The 16,465-nt window shown below is 43.5% G+C and overlaps 1 protein-coding gene across 4 annotated transcripts in view; it reads right to left on the bottom strand.

Annotated features, from left to right (window-relative positions):
* Window positions 1-1,353: 1,353 nt before the first annotated feature.
* The window catches only part of TTLL11 (tubulin tyrosine ligase like 11), a 121,931-nt gene continuing 106,819 nt past the window's right edge, over window positions 1,354-16,465 (bottom strand). For 3 of the 4 annotated variants that reach the window (XM_054007460.1, XM_054007462.1, XM_054007463.1), the window contains one exon: window positions 1,354-15,176. In XM_054007460.1, coding sequence (XP_053863435.1) covers window positions 14,887-15,176 — 290 coding nt within the window. In that variant the 3' untranslated portion in view covers window positions 1,354-14,886. The remainder of the gene's footprint in view (window positions 15,177-16,465) is intronic. The other variant, XM_054007461.1, reaches the window with a different exon arrangement.

Here is a 16,465-nt window from a genome sequence, read left to right as displayed (position 1 = left end):
GCTGGGAGTTATCAACCAACTGTATTTCCCACTCCCTGCATCCGATGAAGTGGGTTTTAGCCTACAAAAGCTTATGTTTAAATCAATGCGTTAGTCTCTAAGGTGCCACCAGGACTCCTCGTTCTTAATGCTCCTTATCGTTTGGGCTGAGATTTCACACCTTAGTTCACTTCTGGCCTGGTGAGTGCCTGTCACAGACCTTCCCAGGCTTTGCCATTGCTTTACATCGTGCGGACACAACACAGCTATCTGGGATTAGATACATCCACCCATAGGGCCTGGGGTGGCCCCCACACCGAGAGCAGAGTGTATTTGTGACCTAGACCCCACTGAGCAGTGTCTCCCTGGCTATGTTCCCGAAGGGCTACGCCAGGGGAGGGTAACTGGAAGGCAGCCTCCGAAGGGAGTGGGGAGGCAGAAGGGGTATTGCTGATTCAGCACATCCTCCCACCCATCAACTTCCTCATGTTAACTCCCAACCCGGACAGCCTGGAGTCATTGAGTCAACCCTGGGCCCCTGCTGGAGCTGGGCTGTTGGGGAAAGTTGGTTAAAACTCTTGGAACAACTTTGCTCATTGAAAAATGGCCCTTTTCCAAAGAAGGAAAACTATTTTTTTTTCCATGAAAATGTTCAAAATCCTGTTCTCAGTGAAACCCACCAAAGTGAAAGTGTTTCAGCTTTTCCTCCCCCATTTCTTTCCCTCCCCCGCACGCTTTAGTGGCAAAATGGAAAAAGATGGGGAAAACGCATGAGAAAAGATAAAAAGGAAACAAAGGAGAGGATGGAGGAAAGACCCATAAACTGAAAACTCTAAAACCCACAAATTTCAAAACCCCAAATTCCCCCTGACAGTTCTTTGGGGAAAAAATGAATAAAGGGGAAACAAAACAAAAATTATTTCAAAATATTTCAGAGAGAAATGGTGGTGATTTTTTTTCATCAGCTCTAATTGTGGGTGCCTTATGCCTAGGACCTCCATCCATCCCTTCTTCCCTCCCTCCCCTGCGTTCATGTGGGAAGCCAGCACCCCCAAATCGAGTGCAGAGTTTTCACTCTCTGCCTACCGCTACATAAACTCCTACAGCATCATTTGTCAAGCGTTGATTATGAATGTATTTCCTAACAGCATTTACAAGGCAACGGTGAACTTCGCTTCATTTAATAATCGCTTGAACAATATTAATAAAGCCAGCAGTAAACACGGCCCTAATTTAAAATGCTCCCAGGAATTCACATGCAACGTGTAGAGTCAGAAGCAGCCCCTTTGGGAAGATACTACATTAATCCATGATATCACACCACCCCGACAACTTCCATAATCTCCTCGCGTTGATCAGATACACAGACAGCTCCATGTTTTACAAGGTTTTTATCAACTAATACACATGATGGAGATCAGAGCAAAAAAACAGTGTAGAACAGATGTACCAATTGCTTCAAAACCATCTTTCTGTTCCCAATTAATGAACTGCGCAGTGGCATGCTCATGGAGCTGTCAGACAGCTATTAATAATGTCAAAATCCAAACAGGGCTACTACAGTCTATTCCTTCCCCACTGATGAAAGAACAAGGAAAAAGGAAGGTTAGTTTAGGACTACAAGCTGACCAAACCCACCCGCAAATAAATACTAATCTGACATGATTACTGACCTCTCTGATACCGATAAATCCACAATTTGTATCTTTCTGATAACAACAACGCTAGACGAGTCAGCCCCTTGGAGTGCACTAACACATGCTTTGCACAGGCCTAGAGCAGTGCAGCAGAGCTATTGTTCTGAAGAATTCCTTTTTGGGCCCAGATTCTGCTACCCCATACACAGAGCCACCAGACGCTCAGTGGGATGCAAGTGGTGCACAGATCTTGGGCTGACTTTCTGCACGCTGCTGAATTTTCTCCATATCTGCACACATCTGCGATTGCTTCCACCCCATAAGAACGGCCATAATGGATCAGACCAAAGTTCCATCTAGCCCTATATCCTGTCTTCTGACAGTGGCCAATGCCAGGTGCTTCAGAGGGAATGAACAGAACAGGTAATCATCAAGTGATCCATCCCCTGTCACCCATTCCCAGCTTCTGGCAAACAGAGGCTAGGGACACCATCCCTGCCCATCCTGGCTAATAGCCATTGATGGACCTATCCTCCATGAATTTATCTAGCTCTTTTTTGAACCCTGTTATAATCTTGGCCTTCACAACATCTCATGGCAATGAGTGCCACAGGCTGACTGTACGTTGCATGAAGAAATACTTCCTTTTGTTTGTTTTAAACCTGACGCTTATTAATTTCATTTGGTGAACCTACTTCTTGTGTTACGTGCAGGGGTAAATTAACTTCCTTATTTACTTTTTCCACACCAGTCATGATTTTATAGACCTCTATCATATCCACCTCATGATGGCCTCTTGACATCAGTGGGAATTGCACGCATTTATCAGGACAGAACTTAGCTCTTTGGATTCCCCTGTTAATTAAGGCAAATCTTTGCATTAACAGAATGGTTTCCAGTCCTGATTCTACCACAGATTTCCTATGTGACCGGGGCATGTCAGGTCGTCGGATACTACAGTGGTGAGTGCAGTATAAGAACCTAGCTGGAATAGAATCCAATTCGACTTTTAAAGATGTCACTAAATACAGATTTGCTAGGTAAGACCATAAAAAAGCTTTCGAAAAGTTCCATCTATTGGCGTTAAAAATAAGCTGCATTTTAAAATACTTCTCATAGATATTTATGGAATAGGTTTTGATGGCTGCAAAGAAACCAAGAAAGTCTATTGGTTAAGTTAAGAGTTTTTACACAGGATCTTCAGTGCACATTTACATGGCAGGCTGTACCTACTATATACTGGTTTCATAAGGTCCATTTAAAAGCTCCCTAAGTGGTGTGTTTTAACAGCACTTGGATAAGTATCCCAGTGATCAGTTCATTAAGATCAACTGGTTACAGTCTGTGTTTTATAAAAACTCCTAAAATGGTACTTAAAAATCTGCCTTACACAAGTAAGGGGTTCTTCTTTTATGGCTCGTTTACATTTTTAAGATGAAACCAACCGAAAAGGCAGGGAATTCAAAGCGATAGCAAATGCTGCACGGCCAGAACCAGGCTGGCACCCAGGGCTTCAGGCTGGGAGGAGGCTGACAGTGGCTGAGGAAAATGGCCACAGTCCCACTGAAATAGGGACAGACAATGGCTTGGTAAGTCGCTGCCACTGTTTCAAGTTAATTTCAATCCCACGCCTTCCTATACAGTTTCAAAGTGTGTTTTGTAAAGAAGAAAACTGGTGCAACAGTGAATAAACACATCAGTTAATGAAAGAGGACTTTAATTCATTTAGAAGGTACATTCGTTCACTTCCATATTGCTGATCAAAATCTACTCAAGAAGTCTATGTGGTTGCTTTCACCTTCTGATAATTGGCTTGTACACCCAGACCCGTCTTGGCAATGGGGCCAATAGGCCAGATTTGCCTTACTCTGAACACTCATGGCACAGTCCCCAGCCAAAAATTACATTCAATCCACCTGCTCCTCTGAATTCAGCAGCATCACAACAGAGGAGAGAATGTTCTGGGATGGGTCTTTCCTCACTGCCAAGCACATGGTCACAGCTGATCAAGGCAAGCTAATTTCCAGCTGATAAACACCTGACTTCAATGAGCAGTGCACTAATACCCTGAAATTCTTCAATCCCTGGCCCAGCAACTAAAAGGAATCAAACCCCAGAAACATTACAGTCCTCTTTGCATAACAAGGGCTTCTTTCTAATGCTGCCTCACTATTCAAACACCAGTTGATCTGGAGTCCCACTCTCGGACAGCAGTCTTATCAAATGTCTTTCTTGACTATACATCAGCAAATGTATAAGTTAAAAGCATGTGTGAAGGCCATTATGTTTGTAAATGAAGAATTCACCCTTACTTGAAAAAAGCATCAACAGATTGTTTGCCTCATAATCAACAAAAGTGAGTGATTGTTTTTAAGTGATTTTTAAGGGTTTTAGTGAGTGTTTGCCATACAAGCAGCCCAGCGCTACACACAGGTCGGTAAGGGGATGCACAAAGCACGGGGGGGGGGGGGGGTATGGTGGCTGGGTTGCAGACAACACAGCTACTAAGCAGCCTTCTTACTGCGGATGAGAGGACATGGAACCAGTCTGAACTGGGGAATCCCAAGGCCTTCCTACTAGTGTTGTTTTCCTGGGTGGCCCTAACCTGTGTAAAGGGCTGTTTCCAACTCCTTTTACTGTTTAGTTTACCTGTTAAACTTGTTATTGATTTTGACAGTCATGTTTGCCCTAGCACCCCAATATTAAAATATGCTATCACCCCCAAGAAGGGTAGCAATGGATGATGGTTACTTAGTTATACTGTACGGTAGGACAGCAGCAAAGCCATGCCCACGCAAATACAAACATGTAAATACAGCATATGCTGCTACTTACTGGTTTGGGAGCTCCTATGCCATTGCTCTGGGCAGGGTAGTTGGAAGAGATCAGCTACTCACAGGCACGTATCCTAGTAGAAGGCTTGTGGCCTCTGTTCAGCTTGGAAGCAAATCCACTGACACAGCAAGAGATGCAGGGGGAAGGGAGTACCCAGGTGTTTCTTATATAGCTAATTTTATCCCATGGAAAGATAGGAATTGTAGCTCGCTTGCAAAGCATGCTGGGGTTTGTAGTTCTCTAGCACAGTACATGCACCATAAGAATTGTCACTCCTTTGTGAGGTGAAAGTGAAACACAGCTGAATGGAGACAGCATAGCCTGGGATTATATGGTACTCACCTCTTTTCTTCTCACTGTGCTATGGGACCTTGAGGAGAAGAAACTAAACAGAAATAACTTTGGAGTCAAGAATCTGAAATCCACTTTTTCTGCTATTGATTCCTCTTGTGGGTGTATTTTGTTTAGTGGTTTAAAGGGCTTTGGTGATCTTTAATCTCCACATTAGGAGATTGAATAAATAACTGCTTAAACCTATGTCACATCTCTCTCTGACATGTCATTTCCCACCCTCCCTCTCCCTCCATCCACACTGAAATATGCGCATGATGACATGCGTGCTGCTTTTATAGCTGGCTACCTTGTATCAGGCATTCTACATGATGGCTCCTAAATATGTAATATATAGATCATTACCCAAAAATGTATATTAGCAATTATTCATAATCTATGTACATTACACAAATCTTTAAAAAAAACCTGTTTTCCTACTTCAGAAAAATTAAAGCATTAAACATTCAATGATTCATTCATATCAAAGATAAAATCTAGCACATAACTCTCTATACAATAACAGAATCTCTATCTTAAATAGCTCAAACTATCCACAGCAATAAAGTGCAGCATTTTACAAATACAGTAGAACAAACAATAGTGACATTTACTGTTTCAGGACCAAGTGAGGAGAGCAAATAGCACTTTAGTTTTTAATTGGTAAGTGATCATTCTGAACTGATTCAGGTCCCTGCAGTTTACACTTGGGTTAATAAATGCAAACGTTTTAGTATGTGTCACTGGCAGTGCCAAGCATGACAACTGCAAAGGCGAAGAGGGTTCTGGCCCTCTTCTGTTCCCTGCCTGGCCTCCTGAACCATAAAGGAGAAGGCTCAGCACAACTTCATTGCCAGGTTGTGCCCTTTTGATTTTCAGCCCCTGCTTCATACAGACACACTGCCGCCTGCCCGCCAGAGACTGGGACTATTGACTTGGTGGGGAGAAGCTATGAACAGGTAACAGAGGCACAAGGGCTGCAGCACTCTTCAGAAATTCCCCTCTCCTTCCATAGCCTGCAACAAATGTTCTGGCTATTGTTGCCACCTGTAACGCCACAGCCCACAATTGTGTTCAGAGACACGTGCTGAGTTCTCTCGACTCCACGCTACACCAATATGTCAATTACTTTAATCTCTGCTGATGACCTTAAGATGGCACAAATATTTGCATTCATTATTAGAGGCCCATTGCTGCAGCATTTGGACCGATTGACTCAATGAAGCCAAACATTTTGCTGGACTCTATTTCCATTACAGTATTTGCAATAGAATTATGTCAGCGATTAGTCTGTAAAACTGTGTGTGTGTGTGTGGGGGGGGGGGGGGGCATGTACCTTGGCCTCATGCATTTGATGAAGTGTCCTGGATGTGTCGTGCTCCATAAGCAATAACTATTTGGTGGTGTCTCTGTCGGCCAGAGCAGAACACCTCTTTTTGTGTTCACTTTCTATCAAGTGGTTCTCAGTGTTAGAAACATAAATGAAAGACAGAATTGCATCAGTACCATTTCCAATTTGTTTTCAAAGCAACAAGATAATCAGCTCCCTCGGCTCAACTCTGCCCTCAGATGCGCTCAGCGAAATCAAAGGTAGTTTCACACTGAGAGTTAAAGATGAGATTTTGCTTTATAGCTATAGACAGCCTGTATACCAGCAGTACCACACCCTTTAGGGGCCAGCACGGAAAGCACAGCCATTGCCAAGCAGCCTTTAAAGGCCAGGGAGAAGAGGGCTCCAGAACTTTCACCACAATACTCAGGAGAAATGGTTACTTATTGTAACTGTGGTTCTTCGAGCTGTGATGCAAACGTATATTCCATTACCCACCCAGGGCCAGCTCTAGGCTTTTGCCGCCCAAAGCAAAAAAAGACGGCCTGAATGCCGCCCTTGAAAATGTGCCGCCCCAAGCACGTGCTTGGTTTGCTGGTGCCTAGAGCCGGCCCTGTACCCAGCCTTCGTCCCCTCTGCACCACAGTCTCATCTTGTGGGCATTCAGTGCGGAGGAAGGGAGGGGGGTGGGGTGGCGCTGCCTCATACAGCCAGGGGAGGGAGTATGGCCTGGAGCAGCTCTTTACCTCTGTGAGCACTTCTAGGCAAAATTCTCCGGCTCCAGTGCGCGTGATGCGTACACACCTAACTGGGAGACACAGCTGCGTCTGCTCGAAGGAGAACGCCTGGCTTTCAGTACGGGTGTTTGTAGTCAAGAACTTTACAGCTTCCAAACAGCACAAGTTGTCAGAGCAACAACAGCACTCCAAGCCCACCAAGCTGGGCGTTATTCGAAACAGCAGCACTGTCTGACAGAGATGAACCATGAGACAACATCCTTAGCCAACTTGAAAACAACTTCTACACTAAGATGCTTCAATTAAACTCAAATTATTTCTGGATTTTATGACGTTTCCAAGTCGCTCACTTACTTTATGTATTAAATCAGGATATTCGGCTCGGCTCTGGAATATAATGCCATACACTCTGATGTGTGTTTATGATAACTAAAATACACTATTATTACTATTCTTTTAAAAGAATAGAGAGCAGCACTGTGTTTATTGCCTCGGCTAATATCTTATCCTTAAAAAAACTACCTGCCAAGGAATCTCCCAGGCTGGCGTTATTCAAGGCAAGACTAGACAGAAAGCCAATCGGATTTTGGTAGAAATCTAACATCATATCTGGTTGCAGGGTTAAGTGTAGATGACATTTTAATGCATCTACTCTACCTTTCAACTGTAGCTCTGTAGATTTAAAAGAAATTGTGTGGTGCCATTTACTGAGAGGTCCCTTCTGTAAATTTGATTCAAGACATTAGCTGAAAAGATTAGATTAGATTTGATTTATTTTATCCCTTATGTTAGTTATAACCATGAAGATATCCACTTTCAAAGGTTAAAAAACCAAAGCCATTCTCACTGGGTGGAAAAAATGCATGTGGTGTGAGAACAAGAGCCTGCAAATCATACAGCTCCGGTCAGTGGCGGCACCAAGGACAGTTACAACTTGGCATCATTTGGGTCGACTGGGAGGTTGCTCTCTCTCCATTAAGGCAGGATTGGATTTAATGAGGACGTCTGCACTCCTGTGCAATGAAGCTCTAAGAAAGCCCACCCCCTGGAAAGCACAGCACTATAGTCTAAAGACAGGAAAAGACAGAGACGCTCCATGAGCTCATCTGCTCTGGACAACTGATCGGGTTTTGTGTTTATGAGCAGAAAGGTAGCAGAGGAGTCCAGCTCTCGGCTTGAAGGGCTTGCGCTAACTGAATAAAGCCACAGCAAAGCTCAATCATCTAATCAACAGCTGTGCAGTGCGATGGGATGGATGACAGCTTACCACGCTGGGATGTAGCTACATCGGTGCAAATGGTTCAGCTGCACCAGGGCCCACAAGGTGCCGGGGGCGCTCAGATCTAGCTGCATACATGTATCCCTATTCATGCCACTGGCAGAAGTTCAGCCGCGCCACACCACAGTGGAAAGGGGCCGCCGGAGGAGAGCGGGTCCCGGGACAGGGAGGCAGCTGGGATTGGGGGCCCCTCCAGCTAGGGCAACCTCAAGCGTGAGCAGTCGGCAAAGATGCACAGAAAAGGCGTGAGGGGGAGAAGGGGCAGATATGGGAGATGTGCCCCTCACTTCTAGACATGGAGCCCCAGGTAAAAGCATTGGCCATTTTGAGGCGGAACTGGCTGAGGTGGGAGGCTGGACTGGAGCTGTGGAGGATGGGGGAAGGGAGTTGGAGTGGCGCTTGGGGGGTTCTGGATCAGAGCTGGGGGGATGGGTGGAGTAGGGGGCTGGAGTGGAGCTGGAGCAGATAAAGGGAGGACCTGGGGGAAGACTTGTGGGGGCCTGAAATGAGGGTGAGAGGTGGATCGGGGAAGTAGGGGGCAGGAGGAGTGATTGGATCAGGGCTGGGGGAGTTGGGAGCTGGACTGATGGAGGCTGGAGGGGGGTTGAGAGAGAGCTGGTGGGGCTCAGAACTGCAGGGTTATGGGGTATCTGAAGGAGGGCTGTGAGGGAAGCTAAGCAGGGGCTGAATTGGAGCTGTGGCTGGGCTGGAGGGGGTGGATTTTGGAATCGGGAAGAGGGACCCTAACATATTCTTGCAGCCGGGCCCTCTGGGACCTTGCTATAACCCTGCTACCAAGAAGATGGAGCAGGAAGTTTTCATCTTTATAATCAACTGAGGAGACAGTCACATTCTAGTAGAAACTCCATAGCAACATAAGAAATGACACTAATAGATTCAACATGGTGCCAAATTAACAGAAATCGCTAATAAAAGCATCAATTTGCTGTGTGCGTGGGCAAGCTGGAAAATAGAGCCATGGAATTAGGCAGAACAAAGAGAGAACATGTGGTGGAAAAGAAAACAGACGACAGATATACCTGGAGGCTGAATGGTCACTGTCCAACAGACATAACAATTGCTAGTGATGAAACATGGAACAAGGTCAGACAGTGATGAACACGGGCTTGATTTTTCCATATGATGTTTCCATGAATGAGTGGAAAGATTTCAGTGGTAACCAGTCTAATAAAATACATCCAAGTACCAGTCGCTTACTGGTTTTCTCCCTAGGATGAGCCATCAGGATTTACTGATTAACATCAGGACATCAGCATTCATATCCTGAATTAAACCTCTCTGGTCATTTTTTGTGTGCAGACTGCACTAGCCCAAGGGTTATGTAAAATTCATTTTGCTTTGGACTCTAAATAAGATTCAGAAGAAATTGCCAGAACTGGAGGATGGGGCAGAGCGGGAATGTGACTTTGCCATTAAGTCCCCAAAGAACAGCTCTGTTCTATATATTCTCTACAGGGAATAACAGGTCATGCAGTTTCCCAGTTGCATAAATACGTGGACTTTGGGTTACCAGTGATAGGTGACTGAACATGTTGACTATTCTACAAAGCATTCTTTGTCTTTTAAGATGGGAGGCAAATCAGCGATATCACATAAGCAAGAAATAGATACAAGCTCTGAAAATCTCTATTACATCCATCAGAGCCAATAAAGCGTGGCAACATACAGAGACCCCTCATCTGAGTTTATTACAAACTGCAGTTTTGTATCTCACCTAGATACAGGGAGCACAGTTATGAGATGAGAAAAATGGATATTTCAGGGCATAGATTGCCTTTCCTAGATCTTTCAAGTGGTACACTCACATTCATAACATTTCAAATCCAAGTCTTATACAAGACTATCTGTATAGCACATCAATCAAGATGAGAGAAACTGTACGCTATTTTCTAGTAACACACTGCCAATCGCAAGACAAATGCCAGATGCCACAGAACGAGAAGTAACCATTTTTCAACTTGTGAATGTCTTCAAACATATTACAATGAAAGTGTGAAAAAAAGATCCTTTCAGCTTCATCTGTTTTGACAGATGCCAAAACTTGGAGCATGGCATTTTATCTTCATCCTGCAATAATCTTTATGAAACTTAAACAAGGCTGAGGATGGTGGCTTCAGCCTAAAATTACACTCTTCACTGCACAACACACAAAACATTTCAAGCAGTCTGGCCATTGCAGGAGAAAAGATTTGCCCTTAAAAAAAGGAGAGGACAAGTGTGAGAAGATAAAAGTGCGGTGCCATCTGACATTAACATGGTCCAGTTCATATTGTTTCTAATTGGCTCCGTTTGTCTTCTTACTGCACTCTGCAGTACCGCTACGGACTCCATTAGTAGGCAGTTATAGGCTGCATGCAGCTGTTTTCCAATCAAGAGCATAAATTCTAAATGTTGCTTGTGTAAATTCATTTAGCCCATTATATTAAAATAGGTGTCAAGATGCTAAATCCTCCACTGCTGCGGAAATGTACCCCCAAAGGTCATTTTCAGAGGAGCCATAAAATCTTGTGTAATCTCTGGTCTTTCTAATATGCCCGTTACTGCAATACTGTATCTGATTTTCTGCATGCCCTTAAAACTGGAAACAGTAACTTTTCTGTTAAAATGCATGTGAAATCAAAATATACTGTACTCTTTTGGGCTTTTCATCATCCTAAAGGACAGCAGGTTGGGGGGGAGGGATAGCTCAGTGGTTTGAGCATTGGCCTGCTAAACCCAGGGTTGTGAGTTCAATCCTTGAGGGGGCCACTTGGGAATCTGGGGCAAAATCAGTACTTGGTCCTGCTAGTGAAGGCAGGGGGCTGGACTTGATGACCTTTCAAGGTCCCTTCCAGTTCTAGGAGATGGGATATCTCCATTATTATTATTATTTATTATTATTATTATAGAACGTGTAGGTCCAAAGGGAGACAGAAAAAAAACAGTCTGACACCACTGATGTAGTTACAGCCCATTGCATGAAGGCAAAATCTGAAATATTTAGGAAAAGGGGATATATTATTTTGGGAAGCCCTCAGGTACCACGGTGAAAGATGTGATATAAAAACCTAGAGAGTGAGAAACTGTCCCAAATCATCTGGTCCATAAGCAAATATTGTTATACAATTTTCCCAAGACATTCTGCTTGTCTTTAAAATAGGGTGTGCAGATCTTCCTGCCTCTTTCTCTTATTCTAGAACTAACATATTCTCTACTGCAGTCAATACAAAAGCCAATCTCCCCTCTCCATTTGTGTTGCCCAACAGGAGGCTTCCTCTGTGGTGCCCTGAGGTGTCGATGGAGTACAGGATCACATACGGTATTTCATTGTGTAACATCTTGTGTAGGAGTTCAGCACCACAGAACTCCATCTGGGAGAAAACCCCAACAATGGTGACCTTAGTGATGTTTAATAGAACTCTGAAACCTCAAGAGGTAGTCTAATATCAGTGTAAAGATCACCACTATCAGTCTGACAATGAAGTATTATCATTCTCTCACCTCTGTTAAGGGGACAAGAGCATGGGGGTCCCAGGGTTCTCGTTGTGGTGTTTGGGAGACGATAGGCTATGCAGACTACACACAGAATTTAATTAAATATCACAATAAAGACAGTGGGTCAAATCCTGTCTTTAGTTACACTCACTGCAACCCCATGTAGGCTTAAGTGGGACTTAACTGATGCCCAAGCTTTTTGCTAGCATGCTACATGTGAAAGAATGAATTCACCTGATTACCTCTGACAATTGAGAGATGAGGTAGGTGAGTTAATATCTTTTACTGGAGCAATTTATCTCAGCTACCATGTCTCTCATCACCTGGGACCCACACAGCTACAATACCACTTGGGAAATTCTGAGATTTGCAGTTTTCTTTCTTTACCAAATCATAACCAGCTTAATGAAAACACCTATTAAAATGCCTTTTTTTGCTTGATTATTGAGTTACCTCAATCCTATTAGAAAGAGGAAACATCAAATTTCAAAATTTGAAATTCTGAAATTTAATCAAAGATCAAGTTTCAAAGCAAAAACTGCTGAAATTTTAATTTCAAAACATACCATTCAAAATCTTTTTTGCAAGTAGCAACAATTTTTGTAATAAAAGCTAGTAGATAATTACTAACATTTTGCTGAAATTTTCTGAAAAATAGGCAATTTTTTATCACAGATCTGCTTGCGGGGCCCATCCTGTCCCATCTTAGATCCTTGTACAACACCCGCCACCACAGTATCTGAGCACCTCACCATCTTTACTGTATTTATCCTCACATTATCCCTGTGAGGTAGGACAGTGCTATTATTGCTGTATTACAGATGGGAAACTGAGGCACGGACAAACTGACTTGCCCAGGGTCTCTGAGAAAGACAGTGGCAGAGTACGGAATTGAACCCATGCCATTCAAGTCCCAGAATGCCTTAAACACTAGGCCATACTTCCTCCTCTTCATGTCCTGTAACTATGCTAGCTAGGTCACAGCATGGACAGCTTTCAAATTAGCCCTGGTTCTTGAATTCTAAAGAATAAAAGAAAGGATTTTTTCCTGCAGCCATTAGGTAAGTGCATTACCATTAGCTGCAATTATACATGGAAGGTTCCTTGTCAACAGTACCGAAGTTCTAAGTGTCACAGTCTTGCTGAGACTAGCCCCCAGTAAGGTCAATGGGAGAGCAGACTAGTGGGTCCCATGACTTCTCTCCTATGAAACAGGAGTAAACTATAGAATTGTGTTTAAAAAGAAATCTAGTAACATAATCCAGCAAGGATTACTGTATTCTCTTGTACATCTTTGTTCTATATATTTTTTAAAGAGAAATTTGAGGACCTATGAAAAGGTACAGCTCTAGGTACCATTCCTGGTCCAAAAATGATAGCAAAAAAATCCAATATGCAATTAGTCTAGCTTTTTACTGTTAAATCCATTAGTTACAGTAACAGACACTTGAAAAACTAGCTCTGCACAGTTCGGTGCTGTACTGTGACAGAATATTAATTACAGCATTGAATGCTGGCCAGAACATGCTACAAGTACAGAGAAAATATGTACAGTAGCTGTTCAAATAATTATTAAAATAAAAAAAACGAAGTATGGAATTGCTCCTATCTGCAGAGCATAGTTACAGGGTAATATGCAGTGGCACAGAGAGCTAGTGCTCATGAAGTAAATAAAGCACTATACGTAATGAACAATTCTAGTTGTTTTCCTCTCCGAAGGACCAAACAATAGAATTACCTTCATTTTAATTTGCAATCTGGCCCCAGAGCATTGCTCTTTGTTATTGCTGTAACAGTGCCCAGATGTCCTGAAAGCCTCTCAGTCAGATGGAGCTACACCAATCTACACCCACTGAGGACCTGACCCAGATCTTAATGAATTCAGAGGTTTGCCATAATACTAACATCAAGGCCTAACTAAGGGACTAATCCAAACTAATGGGAGTCTTCCATTGACTTCAACAGGCTTTGCTTTCAGGCCCTATGGGCCTAACTCTACATGATGCTAAGTGCCCTCAGCTCCCAACCCAGTGGGAGTGAAGAGTGCTGTGCTCTGAATTCAAACTCAGGTTCTCACAGAGGCCTTCAGCCAAGAATGCCCTCACACTTGTCCCAGAAGATGAAATGCTTGGAAAAAATCCACATTTTTTATTAATTGTTTTGGGACCATGGGAAATTGGAGATCTGAGTGGTGGGGTCCTCAACCATTCAAGGCCATGAAGATCATAACTAGTATCTGATCCTGACAACTGTGACCTCACCTAGGCCTGATCCAGAGGCCACTTAAGCCCCACTGACTTCCCTGGGCTTTAGATCTGGCTCCCAGGCCCTGACCCTGAAAAGAGAACAATGTTGGGGTGAGCCTTTGCAGTTCTCTTTGCAGGATCAGTGCTCATCAATCCATATGCATGCAGTCCTGCTGAAGTACCACCTATCAATTTAGAGAACCTAATGGAGCTGGTTTGGGGTATACGGGTGGGTAGGATTGATAGCCATTTTAATCTTTTCTTTTGACCTATAAGGGCAGTTGGAGTAACAAAGGCTGTGTGCAAAGAGCTGGACCTCAAAAGTGGTTATGATTTCAGCGCTTTAGGATTAACTTTTTTTAAAAATCCAGTATGTAGCTGCCGGCACCCAACAGACAAAATCTGTATCAATACACACAAAACAAAATACAGTTAAATCCTCATAAGAGAGAGACAAAACCTAAAATGTGATCAAATGCATAATTTGGAGTTTTAGTTTTTAAAAACGCACACAATTTAGAAATGCCAGTTTGCATCTCCTTACTTGGTTTCAAAACAATGTCCAGAACACACAGCGCGGCTCAAAAACATGTTGCTCGTGTTGTAGAAATTGGCTTCTCCAAGGCATTACTGAGCTGAAATTCCTTCTCTGAGGTTGCCCCTCTCAGTCAGTGATATCAACCGCATGATGCCAGTTATTGTAACGTTGCATTTTTGCCCCTTTGTCTTCATAAATGATTTTCTATAAACTCTGAATAAAAGACGCAGTTTGTCATTTCAGCTATTTTGTATGTCCACTGGGGAAATAATAAACAACAGCCATTTCCACTGAGAGTCATTACGTGGAAGGGGAAGTTTGCAACAGTCACTTCTGAAGAGCATAAATCAGGGAAAGCTGTAATACATTACGGTGAATGTCAGATGGAAGAACTCAAGAGCCCATGTTTCGCCTCCTGCAGCATGTGTTCAGGGATCAGTTTCCAGCCCTGTCATTGTCTTTTTTCCTTGATAGTGCCCATCAAGACCGATGATTTCTATAATCTGTAAGTTTATTGGCAGCAGTCATGCGGTTCAGGAGAGGCGCATGAGTAGCTGCCGTGAGGTGGAGTCCATCTGGCTGACAGGTAACCAGAGCTGCTCGGCGTTCCGTTATTCCTCGGCTGCAAACCAGGCGCTTCTCATCGAGGATGGCTAGATGGTATTCACAGAAATCAATCAATGATGCCACTTGCTCATGAAGTGGGAGTGACTTGTATCTTCTCTGAGCCAGGCAAAAGAAAGCTTCTATGAAGGCTTGCAAGCACATCCCTTCAAATAAGAACAGAGTTTAGATTAGAATCGTGGCACAGACTTCTCTCACATGCTGCAGTCTTTTAATCTAGTATGTCTCATTTCTATACCTCTGTTCATCCCAAAGACTGGAAGTGTATATACACACTCCATCTCTCTCTCTCTCGCTATTAGTTAATTCCTTTTTAATTCAAGCAGCAACTGCCTAGAATGGTCACAAACAAACACCCATCCTCTGCCCTTCAAAGACCAAAATGAGACATTTTCCTTGTATTTGACACATAAATCAAACAGCTCAAAGATTTAAAAGAAGTGTCCCAGAATAGCAAACATGCCCAAATTGGGTTATAGATGGGTGACATTCCTGAAAGTAGAAGCTATTCATAAGGATATGCTGTGATCTCTACAAGCATCAGTCTGACCTGATAGTCTGGCATTTGGAGGTAAATGGCTACAGGAACTATTGATTCTAAGAGGTTGTGAAATTGAATTGACACAAGATCAGCCCTGATTCTTGTTGCTTCAGACATTACATTGAAATTGAGTCTGACACATACTCACATGCTGAGCTCCAGAGAATATAAACTGCCCAAGGAAAAAACAAGTCATATGTGCAACTGAAGTGTGTCATTTTAAACTTTGCTTTCTTAGAGATGGGACCAAACCAAAATCTCAGATCTGAATACACTACAGATTTCAGGGTGTTTAGGTTTATGGCTCTGTAAACCTGGTCCCATTAATGGGTGCCCTCAGTAATGTACAAGTGAGTTATCCTAAACTTCCTGTCCTCTCTGCTGACACTGCCCTGTGCAGCCACCCATACCTGGCCTTTCTGCTGAGATGCCCACTAAGGCTACCAATTAGTGAGTCCTGGTAGTGGCATTGGCAATGTGGACACTTCTCCACTAGGAACTGGACTGTGACTCACCAACTTGTTTCACATATGTCACCAAACAGCCATCAGATGGTAACAACTTGGTCTCTACTGACCTAAGCTGGATTCGAAGTGGCACCTGGAAGTGAAAGGCTTCATGGTTCCACCATCACTCCTTTCAGCAACTCAGTCCCTCCGTTTTTTTGTAAATTGACACTCTGTTGTTGCACATGCAAAAGCACAACTTTCCAGTCCACGATTCTTTGCAGATGCTTTTCCTTTCTAACTAAAGGAGGCCACAAATGGGAGGTTAGGGCCTGGCTGGCCACACAGTACTTCACAGGCCAAGTGCAAACCTGCATGTGAGCACAGATGGGCTATTCAGCTCATGGCATCTAAGTGCTCGGATGGGTTCTCTGCAGCAGGAGCTGGC

Source organism: Malaclemys terrapin, chromosome 17 (assembly GCF_027887155.1).
Source record: "Malaclemys terrapin pileata isolate rMalTer1 chromosome 17, rMalTer1.hap1, whole genome shotgun sequence".
Lineage (NCBI taxonomy): Eukaryota > Metazoa > Chordata > Testudines > Emydidae > Malaclemys > Malaclemys terrapin.
Note: the sequence above shows the minus strand (reverse complement) of the source record. Positions and strands in the feature narration are given on the sequence as shown.